The 14,316-nt window shown below is 39.5% G+C and overlaps 1 protein-coding gene across 3 annotated transcripts in view; it reads right to left on the minus strand.

The window, feature by feature from the left end:
* The window catches only part of LOC136446731 (plexin domain-containing protein 2-like), a 40,633-nt gene extending 38,435 nt beyond the window's left edge, over positions 1-2,198 (minus strand). For 2 of the 3 annotated variants that reach the window (XM_066445259.1, XM_066445260.1), the window contains exon 1: positions 1,832-2,198. In XM_066445259.1, the coding sequence (XP_066301356.1) occupies positions 1,832-1,901 (70 nt within the window). In that variant the 5' untranslated portion in view covers positions 1,902-2,198. The other variant, XM_066445262.1, reaches the window with a different exon arrangement.
* Between the last annotated feature and the right edge of the window lie 12,118 nt (positions 2,199-14,316).

Below are 14,316 nucleotides of genomic sequence, written 5' to 3' on the forward strand. Positions count from 1 at the left end.
TTCATCATACGGAACTATGTTACGCAATAAAGACGAACAAAAACAAACAAACAAACAGACAGAGATAGATAGATTTTCATTCCAATATCCAATAGTTTCAGTTGTTGATATTTTGACGTAGAGGAGAACAGCTTTTTTTCAACCAACGTTGGCTACTAATGTCTTCATTGAGGAGCTTTTCAAAGGTTATGTCGCATTGGCTGATTTCAACCGATGAAGTAAAACTTCGATTCTTTTAACGGTTCGATCGTACAGTCTTGCGTGCAGCGAATGAAAACACGAGGAGAATCAAGCAAAGCATTATATACCAAAACAGGTGTGTTCAAAATACCTGATGTGCATTGCAAAAATCCGAATTTGGCCCTCAAGGGAAATAAAACTTGCATTTAAGGAGCTCACTTGTGAAATTAACAAGCATAAACACTACTTTAGAATGCCATCAGAATTCATGAAAATACGTTACGGATGGAGTCCTGCTCTTTAACTTGCAGGTAACTTAAGAAACATCGCGTCCTAACCTCTTTGACGGTATGTTGGTTATGGCTATGTCGTCAATAATTCTGGATTCTGGTCAGAGTGAAAAACCATACAAAGTGCCTGTTCGTTTAATCCGCACATGGCTTCTTTAAGGATAATCAAAACAGCGATTCTGCTTCATAGGTCCAAAGAAGTCATATCCCACCAGAAGTGGGTTTTTTTTAAGTTTTTGTTGTTGTCATGTCTGTCCTAGACTGTTTACCGCTCTATATGTTTTGCAAAATGATGTCGGTGAGATTCCTTTGCCTTGCTCTGGCGGGAAATAATAAATAGACTGACCTTTTTGTTCATTTCATCAATCTCATGCTTTCTTGACTATGTAAACGTAGATCAAACGCAAAGGCCTCTCTTAGACAATACCATTAACAAACATACTTAAAGCCAAAAGCAAAATGCATCTATTGAGACGTGCGATAGAAAACAAGTATTGAAACGTAATAAGATAGCTTGTAACAGTTTCTATCAATTCCATGCAATGCATACACGATGCACTTTGTCCGCTTTCTAAACAAACACCATGTTATGATGTGACATTAAAATCAGGGATGACCTTTGCCACAAAGTGATTGCATTTTAAGAACGAAGAGCATCACACCCCGCGCGTACATCATACAAAACGGCTGACTTTGGTAACCTACCATTTTACGACTCAATATCCCAGTCATCGCCATGTCACCGGGATAACTAGCTTTTAGAGGGGTAATATTTTCGACTCTCCCGGGGGCGAGAATATTGGCGATCCCATGACCTTCAACCGAGATTGGCTTGTGACATTACAAATGACGGGCATCTTCCAATGGATATTTGCACATGCAATGTTAAACAGTCAACAGAAAGTCTTGCTTTTAATTGACCATAAGAATCCGTGTTTGACTTAACCTAACACATTCATCCGTCAAAATACATCTTACAATCCGACAAGATAGATCTAGATAAACCCTGTAACGATTAGAGTAGCTCAAATGAATCCCGTCTGTACTGTCTAATGAATAGATTTACGTTTGTTTTGTTTTATCTCTGTATGCCCGTTGCTGTTATTTGCTTATTACATCAGGAAAAGGCAGAAGAATTGCCAACGTGGTGAGCATTGAGTGCAAGCGATGTCCAATACCCATTTTACTAGTACTAGTGGACGTTACTTACGGAAACACGGCCTTGGTCCATAGGTTTAACACTGAAGAAAGTCATATCGCGAAATCTGGAGTCAATAATGGTTGATATCTAACAGTCCCATAGTCGAAAACATAAGAAATGATAACTGTCTGAATACTAGACACAAGAAAAACATTCCCACCGATTGTGCCGGCTCCGGCGAGGATGCACATGACTGTCACGAGAACCCTCATCGTGTGGAGGCCGCTCATCGCCTTGGGATTAGTGCTGTGCGCGGCCGAGAGATGTGGTGATCAACACGAGCATCCTTGGGATATACGTTAGAGTAGACAGCCCATGTGGAGACTAAGGGAGCCCCTGGTTGTCTCATGAAGAAGTCTCACGACAGCCGGAAGAAGACGGTTCCTCATTTCCGACAGGCAAGTGGATCGAATGGTACAACACCACCCCAATTGATTTGCGCCCAAAAATTCATCGCAAAGGAGTCGATCGGATTTCCATTTGCTCATGCGCACAAATCTCTTCTTTTAACTGCTAAGGAATTTTCCATACTTTTGAAAAATGAAATCCATTTACCGTAAAATGGCATGCGTTCTACACAAAGATGTCTTTTTTAAATGATTTTCAAATAGAGTCACGTGTACTTAAAAAATGAGAGTCACAGGCGAAATTTCGAAAATATCTCAATTTAACAACAAGGGTTTAGATATCTCCGTGAAATATTTAGAGTTTCTAGTATGTCTTGTGTCATTGTAGTTTTTGAAAATCATGTTTTGACACCGCATGTGTCCATTGATCACTTCCTGTCACTCCACGGTAAACGTGACTACCGTATGGGAAATCTAGAGGTGCAAAAATACAGCCAGACAAAGAAAACAAACAATACCTTCCGTGACTTAGTAGTCTCTTCCATTGACCCAATGACCTGGAATTGCTGTCAGCTGCCAACCCTATCAATGCCTGGTAAATGACTCTACTTCATGTCAACTCTGACCTTGCAAGCCCTTACTTCCTGTCAGTCCGCGGAGAAACCATTGTAAAACTTTGCTTCCTGTAAGTCCGCGGGGAGACCATTTTGCCCTTCATTTCCCGTCACTTGGTGGTGAGACGTGGAAATACATAGGACATGGAAATGTATTGACAAGACATCATGATATTGTTAATGTTGTAATGACTTTTTGTCGCATATGTTGCTGCCATATGACACAGAGTAATAGTTTTAATGAATTTTCTCCATGTAAGTGCTGAATTGGGTGTTATCCATCATTGGAAATACCAATACACAGTCTCTTGTGTTGAAACCCTTGCGACGTTACCTCTCAATAATGGGTACGTATAAAGTAAGGGCAAGAAATCCACCACACAGGAAGAAGAAATGTACTTATTGCAACAAATTGGCAACAATGAAAGATTAGGCAGCTACATGTAGCTTTTACAAATTATTGATCACATGTCAAACTGACAAAGTGACCTTATTCACGAGCGCCGGTGTCAGAGTAAGGTCAGTGCCGGCCCTATCCATTCATCTGTACAGACATTGTTCAGGCACGCACCTGATAAGACAATGTTTTCCTAGTATACTGAATTTTCCGTCTTGAATTTCTGAAAAATATAGTAAAGGTTCTTCTTTTACTCGAATTATTTAACGCCATGTTACAGCATATATTCAATAATTCAATTCCTAGATGTCCAACCTCTTCGCCTCTCCCTCAGGCGTCCGCTAGTTAAGCACCATTACTTGATTAGGATGCTAGAAGCTTTAACTTGAAACAACATTCAACAGCAGTGCAAGGTAATCATAACGGATCGCTTCATTTTCTAGTTGAATTTCACCTCGTTGCTGCAGCCTCCCTCCCTGTCATAATATGGTAGTCACCGATGCATAATTACTTCTAATGATGTCTGATACATATTCTTGTGTGGTGAGGTACTATCTAATTTGTAATCATCCCGAAGTGTGCGTGCTTTTGATCCCCACGACTGTATATTTATACCATCTAATTTTCCCTGATACCCCCATTGTGCCTTGTAGCAATTCATCGCGGAGGATGATTTAACGGCAACGCACGAGGCTCACAATGGCGAGCGGCAAGGTCATTCGTGATATTCAGGGATTGGCAAGATATGAATCTGCGTCATTTCCATCCTCTCGTACATACTAACAAGGAAGCTGGGACTGGCGTCTGGGCAACGATCAGATCATAACTTTATCAACATTTCTACGGAAACTTCTTTCTAAGTTTGTAATGACTTCGACATACACTTAACCTTTCTCTGTGCATCAGCCCTGCAGAAATGAAGTTCTTTATGTGTGAAACCAGCATGTTGACATTGATGATTTAAAAACCTTTGTTGGAGCCGTACATGTATGGAAGCACAGTTTGTACAATGTGAAGCTATCATTTTGATCGGCAGTACCTGTCCAAAGGGTTACACAATTATATACCAATACACCTAAAGTATGTTCCGACACCCCTAACCGAAACATCAACATACGGGCGTCGGACCATAGGCATGTCTGTGTTCGAAGCGCCTATAGGGGTTAGAAGGTAAGGCACAGAAATAACAAGACTCTTTTCTTCCTGATATTCCAGTTGCATCTAACCAGCAGCAAAAATATTCTTCATTCCCTTCTGCAATTACCACACTTTGAATATCCTAATCCATATGTTTTGTATCCTTTTCATCGTGTTCGGTGCCATTTCACGTACTTAAGCTGGTAGGATTTGCCTGCCAAAGGATTCTACTCGTAGATGGCCCTCTTTACTTAGATGTACCTATTATGAGATAGGATCTGCTACTTTGAGTTGGCAATCGGACTGGGGAGACGTAATCAAAAATGACAATATAGTGTAACTTGAGAAACCTGTCATTTCAAGACTAGACACAAAAATCTCATTGGTCAGTTTCTTAACATTTTTGTGTGGGACTTAATCATAAGAAAACACTTCATCTGGTATGATATAACCATGAAGTTCACAAAATTCTCACGTTTCGTTACTTTTATTTATGTGCCTATTGAGCGATTTAACACATCCTTGTAAAAATCGAATTGGCTGGGGTCAGCCTAAGTTTTTGCGGACTAAACATTGCAATCAGACAAAGTGCGTGCTGAGAATATTCCGCTGCTGGAAATGTCGTTTGAAGGTATCTCACTTTATGATTACGATAGGTTTTCACGTCGGGGATGAACTTTACGTGGGAAGTCACATCATGTTTTACTAGTGAAGTGAACATTATGCCTTTCGCGATGGACTTCGGTAAGAGATCTAGAAGTTACATTCAAAAAATAAATAAAGATAATACATTGTATCAGGAAAAGCTGATTTGGTACAAGGCTATAGGTGGGTATACAGCAACAAATGAGGATGATTCTTTCTTTTCGCACGTGCACATCATGATTCAAAAGTGTATATATGTAAATACCAGTTACTTCACATACCATAGTTTTAGATACAGAATTGCTTGTATAGGATTCCGTTGCGTCTCGTGGGTAAACTTCATCTGTCTCATGGGTAAACTTCATCTGAGTTTTGCTTCTTGGAATAATTCGTAAAATTTCAGCGAAAACCTTTTTTTCTGAAAAATTCTGCTTTTATGGCGTGAAGACATACTTGTACATCGTAATTTCATGTCCAATGCGCAAGAAGGAAGCAGTTAACATTTTGTGCTCTTTAGAGTGCAAAAGTCCTGAAATGCGATAATTACGTACTTACGTTAAAAACTTCACATAGTAAAACAAATAAAATTACCAGGTTACAGATAGGACAACCACTTTACGTACAAATAAGCTATACAAAGTCAAGTCGGAAGGGATACATATTACATACAAAGGATATTTAGAAAATTCTTACTTGCATTCTTTTATCTTCCCCAGGTAGGCCTCAGGGCCTGTCCGTGGAAAGCCTTCTCCACTTTTCCCTGTCATGGAAGACCCCATCTTCTTCCAGTCTGTCTAGTCTGCCCAGTCTGTGTTTGTTAATATTTCAGCCATATAGAAGGCCTCAGGCTGGTTTTAGAATGGTGTTGAAGATTGTCTTCTTTACTTCGTTTGAGATAAATTTGTCTCGGAGCACTGGTTGGAGGGCAACAGCTTGTCTGCTGGAGTTGCTGATTCTTGCTGTGATTTCAGCTTTGTTTCCTGATGCCTTGGTTGTAACTGAACCTAAAAACTTGGCTTGTTCAACCCTCTCGATAGTCTCTCCATTGATCGTGATTTCAGTGTTTGGGTGGTTTCTACGAAAGACCAAGAAACCATTTGTTGTGGGAATATCCAGTCATAACAGTGCAGGTGCATGTACAAGTCCTTCTAACAGTCGTCCTTTGATGTCATATTTGGTGCTGAGAATTTTTCATAGGTTTTTGCGCGGCACAGAATCGAATGCTTCTGTTAGATCAATAAACAGCGGTCTCCTTTTTTGCATATAGGGCAGATGATGCTCTTACCCCATTCTGCTGGTATTTTACCCAGGGTCCACGCCCTGTTGATGATTTTAAGAGGGAGGTTTCTAATGTTTGTTTGTTCTAGCAGTTCAGCTGAGATTTTGTCAGGGCCGGGAACCTTAGACTGTTTCATGTTCTTGAATGCCATTTCTAGTTCTTCCATCGTTATTCCCTGATCAATATCATCATCTGCATTTTCAGGGTTACCCATCAGTCAGTTCGGGTGCTCTACACTTAGCAGGGTTTAGAAGTATGAGTCCATGTCTCTGCGCTGTTATCTGGGTCAGATGTTAAATTTCCGGTTCTGTCTTTTAATACATTTCTGGTTTCTTGAGGTTTTCTCATAGATTTTGCCAGTTTGTATACTCTTTTTCCAGAGTTTTTAAAAATCTTCATTCAGTTCTTTTGTTAAAGATTACCAGCTGTCTTTCTTTGCTTGTGTTATAACCTTGTTGGTCGCATGTCGCTGTTTAACATACTGTTGTCTTGTCTCTTGATTCTTTACTGTTAGCCATTTCCTATATGCTTGGTTGTTATGCTTGATGCTTTCTTTGACTGCATCATTCCACCAGGGGGTTCGCCTTTTTCTGGTACCCCCTGTTTTATGAATTCCAAGTGTGTCGGCCACAGTTTGGAAAATTTTGTTTTGTAGTTCTATCCAGCATTGGTCCAGGTCAACTGTTTCTGGTAGAACTATCTTTTCACATTTGTTGTGATATGCTGTTTGGAACTCTGGGTTTTTCAGGTTGTCAACTTTGATTTCCTTAGTTGCTCTAGGGTTGTTATCTCCATAAAAAAATGTGTCAGTGTGTGTCTGTGTGTCTGTGTGTGTGTGCCTGTGTGTATGTGTGTGTGCGTGCGTGCATGTTTGTTTGTGTGTGTGTCCGGATGCTTGTAGTCAGCATACCTCAAGAACGTCTGGATGGATTGTAAAGATATTTGTATTTGGGTAGGTGTTGGGGGAACAAAGGTCAAGGTCGATTTGGGCCCCCCTGGTATGTGACCTTGGTACTGCTGCAGATCTTCAATTTTTTGCCCCTTTTGACCTGAACATGCTATGGTCTTTCATTTTGGATGGCAAATAGCTTGTGATGTAAGGAGAATAACTGAACAAAGGAACGACAGATTTCCATGATATTTGATATGCAGGTAGCTTAGACAGAGATGAACATAGTGAAGTGCATATTATGCAAATTGGGACTTAATTTGCATAACTAATGAGGACAATCTATTTTTCCATTCTAGGCATGTTGTGGCAGCTGGCACCTATTAGTTTCGAAACTGACAGCTATTGGTCAAACCACAGGAGGGATATATAACCAATCCTGTATACCTGTTTTGTTTTCTTTCATTATGTGAATAGCTTAAGTGTGAGATATAATGAAATGGTAATCAAGCAAATCATAATCTAATTTGCCTAATTAATGCAGAATTTTTATAAACTCACTCCATTCAATGGTAAGATAGTTCAAAAATGCAACATATGTAAGTGAGAAATAAAGGGACTTTGATAGAAGATAAAGGTCATGCAAAGGAGGACCTAATTTGCATAATCAATGAGAAAATTCTGTCATTCAATATTGGTAGATAACTGGAAATTCATGGTCGTGGCATTCGGAAGTTATGTGACGGTGATTTATATTTCATGGAGATATGAGGTCTCCGAACTCTTGTTTTTCTTTGGCTTCTTAGTGTCGATATCAGTGATTAGGAGTCGGTGACAAGTCAAAAGATTCTCCTGCCATTACTTTCACATTATCTATAATACGTTTGTCTGATGATAGTACATAGTCTCTAATAGATACATGGTCATATTGTCCAATTGATTTTGATCCAACATCTTCTTTGTTGATTATGCAAATAAGGTTGTAATTTATGTAGTCTATTTCAATTGAGGTCTTTTCTGTGAAAATTAAATATCATATTTATAAAACATTTGTCTGAATTCAATTCTACAATTTCAACAGTGATCTACAAATGGCTTTTACTTTTACAAAAATTATGCATGGTAGTGTGCAGCTGTAGCTAATCAACACGTCACAAGTATGGAATTCTCATGATATACCACTTAGGTATCACAACATTTTGGCAATGATCATAAATATTAGGCCCTGTGTATACACCTGTGTCTGCATCTTTTAAAACTGGAATTAAAGATTACCTCATCGATTGATCAAATTGCATGATTTGGTCCATGCAAATCAATCTATCAATAGTTGTGTCAAAGTTTAAGCTACTCACATGCCTGAAATCATGAAAATCCGTCCTTCCTTTCTTTCTTGAGGTAGTCATTTTGTTTTCATAAAAACGCCCATGCAACAAAATGCTATTACCTGCACCAGTTATTTCCTGACCTCAAAGTTATCTGTCATTTAAAAATCTACACAATGGCTTATTTGACTTTCGGGCGTGGCCCAGTGAAACTCCCTGACTTGTCGTTTTTTTTCCAGCACCAAGTGAAATTCAACCCGGGTCCCGGCGAAAAAAAAGAGCCGTAACCCGATCGTGAAAATGTCAACAGTTTGCCACAAAATGTCACCCTACCTCTTTCGGATGATGAACCACCAGCAACAACATTTAGTGTCGCTGTGAACTATATGACTTTTTCCTAGCAACTGATGAAGACTTCAGAAACTAGAACCGTGTCCATATTTTCTGAGTTGGGTAACAGCATGCTTTTGTCGCCGGGACCCGGGCTGATTTTAATTGTGGGTTTAAAAAGGGGGAGCCCCAAAATTGCCCAGCTAGTGTTACCATAGATTTTCATTGCCCTCCGTTGGCGATGTACGGCTAATACGCTAACGGTGCCATACGCTCATACGTTTAGGTGGACATGTTTCCTAGCTATAGGCCCTTATTAAGCTTGTCAGTCAAGCGTACGTTTTTCTCCATTCATCCCGGTCTGGAAGGCTTCTTGCTTTTTGTTCAGTCTACCGATTTTGTGGGGATTTTCCCGAATGTTGTCACGCCACCGTTACCTGGCCCATGTGCTATGCTACTCAAATTTTCAAAATAAATCCAATCGCCTCTAACTCATGATCCTTCTAAACCTTTTATTGCCGGGATTGCAGGAGACGTAACCCTGAGATTGCTCCGTTGGTCATAGGTCAATGAGTTCGAGCTAGAAATCGACAATTAGTTTACCACCTCGATGCCTGAGTGGCTGGAGTAAATAGGTTAAATCACGCAGAACGGAATTTTCCGGCAGCATTTCTACACCCTTGAGTGACCTTTTCTGTATCACGTCGTTTTTCAGGGAGGCCATCGTAATCTGCACAGATTTCTTATCGGCTGCGGTTATTGTTGTAGTATTGAAGGGTTCTGTGTAGCTGAAGATGACCGGCACAAGTCCAGTTTAGTAGAGACGACATCGACGAAAAAAGTCGACGATTGGATAGTAAAATAATCTCAAATTATTTCCAATCCTAAGATTAGATTTAACCCTCATCCGACCGGGACCCCAGGCTTTATATATGTCCAGTATATCTAAATGTACAAATTTCTTATTTTTCACATGTATTCTAACTTTCCATTTCAATAACATGATTATGCTATAATCATTATCATAGCAACAGCATTATTGTTATGTAGAAAATATGAGACACCAAGATTAAAAAAGGGGTAACTTTAGATCTTAAAAGCTAAATGCTAAATTATCAAAACATCCTTTATAGATAAATGAAACAGTATAATTATGTATGCTAATCACAAAACACATCAGACACACACACATACAAAGACACATACAGACACAGATGAAAATTAAGCACATAAAAACTTCTTTGCACGGAGGAAATAAAGCATCTGTTTAAGAACCTTAAAACAGTCATTATAACTTAACAATCACTTTTACAATCGAAATCATGAACCGTTTTCATCGCAGGAGTTCAAGCATGAAATTTTTTCTCTTTTAGGGGTTTCCCGCTCCTTTTCATGATTGCGAGTGTTCTGAGTAGACCAAATATGTAGAGTATAGGTTTTGCCTCAAAAACAAACGACTGAGACGTAAGGCTGCAAACAGTCGAATGCAGCTCTTCTATTGTAGGATTCTCCAAGTAATTGGGTATGGAAATTGATTGGTTTGGGTCGTTCTGGGGTCATGGTAGGCTTGATGAAAAACATCCCTATAGCGAGCAGGAGGTCATGATCGTTGTTTGCAAAGAATCAATTATAGTACAAAGTTGATATCTGCAGCTCTTGAAAAATGTTATATACACAACGCTGACTCTCGTAATTCTTCCCGGTACCCTAAGACCACCACAAAACAGCAAGTTTTAAGATACCTACTAATGCAGCATCAGTAGTCCCCGAGGCAACGTGAGAAGCTGTGGATGGATCTTCGCAATACCTAACAGGTAGGGGGGTGTTGGGAACATAAAGGTCAAAATATCGAATTGGGCATCCCAGCAACATGCTGTAGTTGTAAACTTTTGGTTTTTGAGTGATAGAAAGCTCTTGGGGCAGAGAGTAAGTGGTGTAGGTTTGGGCTCCCTCCCTTGCAGTTAGTTTAGTTACTTACGCTGATAATCAACATGATGAAATGCATATTATGCCAATCTTGCCCTAATTAAAATAGTTAAGGAGAAAAATCCGTCAAATAGGAGTTACTCAAGCAACTGGGTATGATTTTGGAAATGGTAAGCTAAGGGGAAAAATCCGCAAAATAGCAGTTCCTCAAGCAATTGGATACAACTCATAAACTGTTTATTCAGATTGCTTAGCAGCAATACCATGGCTGAATATGATTTTGGAAACAGTAATTAAGATGTTTCAGGTAGCATCCACTACTTTTCGTCAGTGACTCTAAGCAAGTTCTGTCGACCAGCAAGTTTCTAACCACGAACTATGAATTGATATGCATATACGTGTAATACAATTCTAGATATCCAATAACAAAACAAATTAGACAACGTCAAGACAAGGTATATGTAAAAGAGTGAAACCAGATGGATGGGGGAGTGTCATCGGAAGTACCGAGGACTCTGTTTTCGAACTTCTCCATGTACAGGTTTACCGCAATGGGCGGAAACTGGTGGTCCCATGGCCAAGAGCACAGACGTGCAGTTCTTGGTAGAATTGTTATTTGAAAGTGAAGTATGTGCACCAGGAGCTATTGTCTCTTTTACATCAATATTGCCTTGACTTTGTTAGTTTGTTTTCTTATTGGACTATCTAAAATTGTCTTTCACTTTATTTTCATATCAATTTATAGTTCTTGGTTGAAAACCTGCTGGTCGACAAATCTTGCTCAGTGTCACTGACGTAGCGGATGCACCTGTTTTGCCCTTCCTTTCACTCTGTCTGTGATAAAGTCAAATAAAGTTATAAAGAAATAAAGAAATAGCAGACTGAGCAGAGTTATCTGCTGCGCAGACAAAAAAACTGTAGGGATTATTATTTTTGTTAAAACATACTTATCGATCTAGACCTTTAAAGTGATTTTATTGAGTTTTGGGGCCTTTTTTAGACCAAAAACGTATATCTTGGCCTCCTGCGCCCTGCAACCGAATGTCCTGATTTTTTTGTAGATGTGCCAAGCATCGAAAGGACTAAATTCACAATTTTGGCATACACCTCTTATTTTGTTGGTTTTTTCTTCAATATTTTGCAACTTCTGTCATTCCAATACCATGCATAGTCTTGAAATGACAGCAAATGAGAGCACTACATTTCAAATGCGAGCGCCTTAATTGGCCAATTGAGTTAATCAATTTACCTTACATTTCTGGGCTATGCCATAGTATTTATACCAAATGCCGTATGGGACTGTCTATGACATGCGCGCACAGTATTTGTTCACACTTTTGGCATACATTACTTCAGAATTGTTTTTAGCGATTTTGGCTATTTTCAGAACAAAGACGTGCATCTCCAGTTCTTATGTATTAAACCAAAATGATGTTAAATTTGGCTTGTGTCTGCCTTGGTCATGTATGAATGAATGAATGGTTTATTTGGCAAAAAAAGCTTTGTAAAAACATTTTGCAGCCAGCAGGCTGAATTGCATGTTTTTGTACATAACAATCGTTTCTACACATGTACTATAAAATTACAAGTAATAAAACTAAGTGTTTAAAAAGAAACTTACTACATATAAATCTTACGCATATACATACACTTCATCATCATCATCATCATCATCATCATCATAAATAGTAGGGAAATATGTCTTTCTAGTCTTATGCTGTTCTTGCAATATTAGACCTACGTAATATGTGTATATGTATGTGTATAACATTGAACTAAAATGTCGTTCTGACTCGTTTCAGGGTTCCATGAATGTCACGTAACAATTATCCCGTCTACCTCTACACACTTCGGACGATCAATGGAATGGAAAGTTATGAGTTAATGGCACTGCCTGTCATATTCTATTTTATCTTAATTCTTTCACACACACACACACACACACACACACACACAAACACACACACACAGAGAAACACACACATACATACACACACGCATATTGATAGCTAAGCTTCAAGCAGAGATTCCGTGGGAAGATTGTGATCTTCTGTTCATATGTCCCGTTTTATGTCCAAACTACGTTACTGACAGTCTTCCCAAACTTTTGCTTGGAGTGTAACTAACAGCGTCCAACTATAGAATGTGTATTTCGTCTCTGCTGGGTGATTGACAGATACTTCTCTGTTATAACACGAAGATTAGACGACAATGAAGTAAGAATGGACGCGTCGTGACCGATAATCGTCTTGAGATTTCAGAGTGAAAGTAAGCTGGTCAAAACGGGACAATTCAAAAACAAATGCAATGCTAATGAGCTTCATGGCCTGGACAGGTTACCAGACGGTTATTGTAAAACGATGAAAGGTTACTAAATGTAGAGTATACGACCTACATACATAACATCTATCCTCAATAACACAAGCTAAGGCTCCAGTGGATTCGAATACAAGTTTGGTTGCTTGGCCTGTGTGATATATAAGTGGTAATATGTAGTCTGGTGTTACTTTGCGTTGACATTTTGCCTATTTTCAATACAGTAAACGGCGGGAGGTCTGCCATTGTCTCATCGTTTCTGACAGAAAAAGCCGACACATTGACATGCAGATCTTTTATTTCAAAAGTAACAGACGTCACCAGTTGTACTGTTGCCACAAATGTCTTAACCGACAAAGTATGTCAAAGACTAGTCAAGCTGCTCAGATATCTAAACCAAAGAAAAAACTACGATGTTAGTTCCTAAAAAATGGCACGCAGATAGGCCTGCAGTAGAAAAATAGTGAACTGCAAGGAAGAGCTTGTTTCCATTCTGTTTTACGCACAAAATTGACTTTGCTAGTCATAAACCATACAAAAAGAAGATCTGAATCAGCATTTCACACCATGTCCTACAACAATAAACGGACATGACGAGTTTTGGTGTTATCAACATAGAATACAACACGGGGTATTCCCTATCACCCGAGGTACCAGCCCAACCGCGGGTAGGATCGCCCGACGGTCAACAACATCGATTCCAATCCAGTATTCGAATTTTTGACAGCGGCGCAGCCGGCGCACTCGAAATACATTTGAAATGTTCTATGGAAGCCCGTGTGATATATGTATATATATAGAATACACCGTGTTTTAATACAAGGCTAAACTTTCTTCCAACACTAAGGTATTCACGGATCGAATTTTCGACGACCACTGTCGCCTTCTTCAGGATCAATAATACACCGTGTTGTATTTTATTTATGTCATACCCATCCGAGAAAACATACATTTCAATGCGGAGTGCGCCAGAAGTTGAGAGAGTTTTGTTTCCTCAAACAAAATAAAACTGTAACAACGTTGATTCCAACCTCCGAATTCGGTATTTAAATTTTCGACGGCGGCGCAACCGGCGGGCTCGAAGTGCATTCTAGATATTCTATGGAAGCCCGTGTGATACAGCTTAGAACCCCGTGTGATACGGAAAATTATCACACGGTTCGGAACACCCGTATCGAACGTTTTCGCGGCCCAGGTATGACATAATTAAGGGCTGATGACCTGCCCCGAGGTGTGTATGGTGTCATAACGCCTGGTCATGTGCTATAACCACCTCATAAAACCACCTCGTTAACTTCGCACACTCGGTTTTATTCGGTGGTTATGGCACATGACCAGGCGTTATGACACCATATACACCGAGGAACAGTCGGGTCATTATCGTTATTATCACAAAGCCTATCAAAGCTGACCCATATAAGAGAGACAAATTCCTGTATC

The sequence above is a fragment of the Branchiostoma lanceolatum genome, chromosome 13, assembly GCF_035083965.1.
Source record: "Branchiostoma lanceolatum isolate klBraLanc5 chromosome 13, klBraLanc5.hap2, whole genome shotgun sequence".
NCBI classification, from domain to species: domain Eukaryota; kingdom Metazoa; phylum Chordata; class Leptocardii; order Amphioxiformes; family Branchiostomatidae; genus Branchiostoma; species Branchiostoma lanceolatum.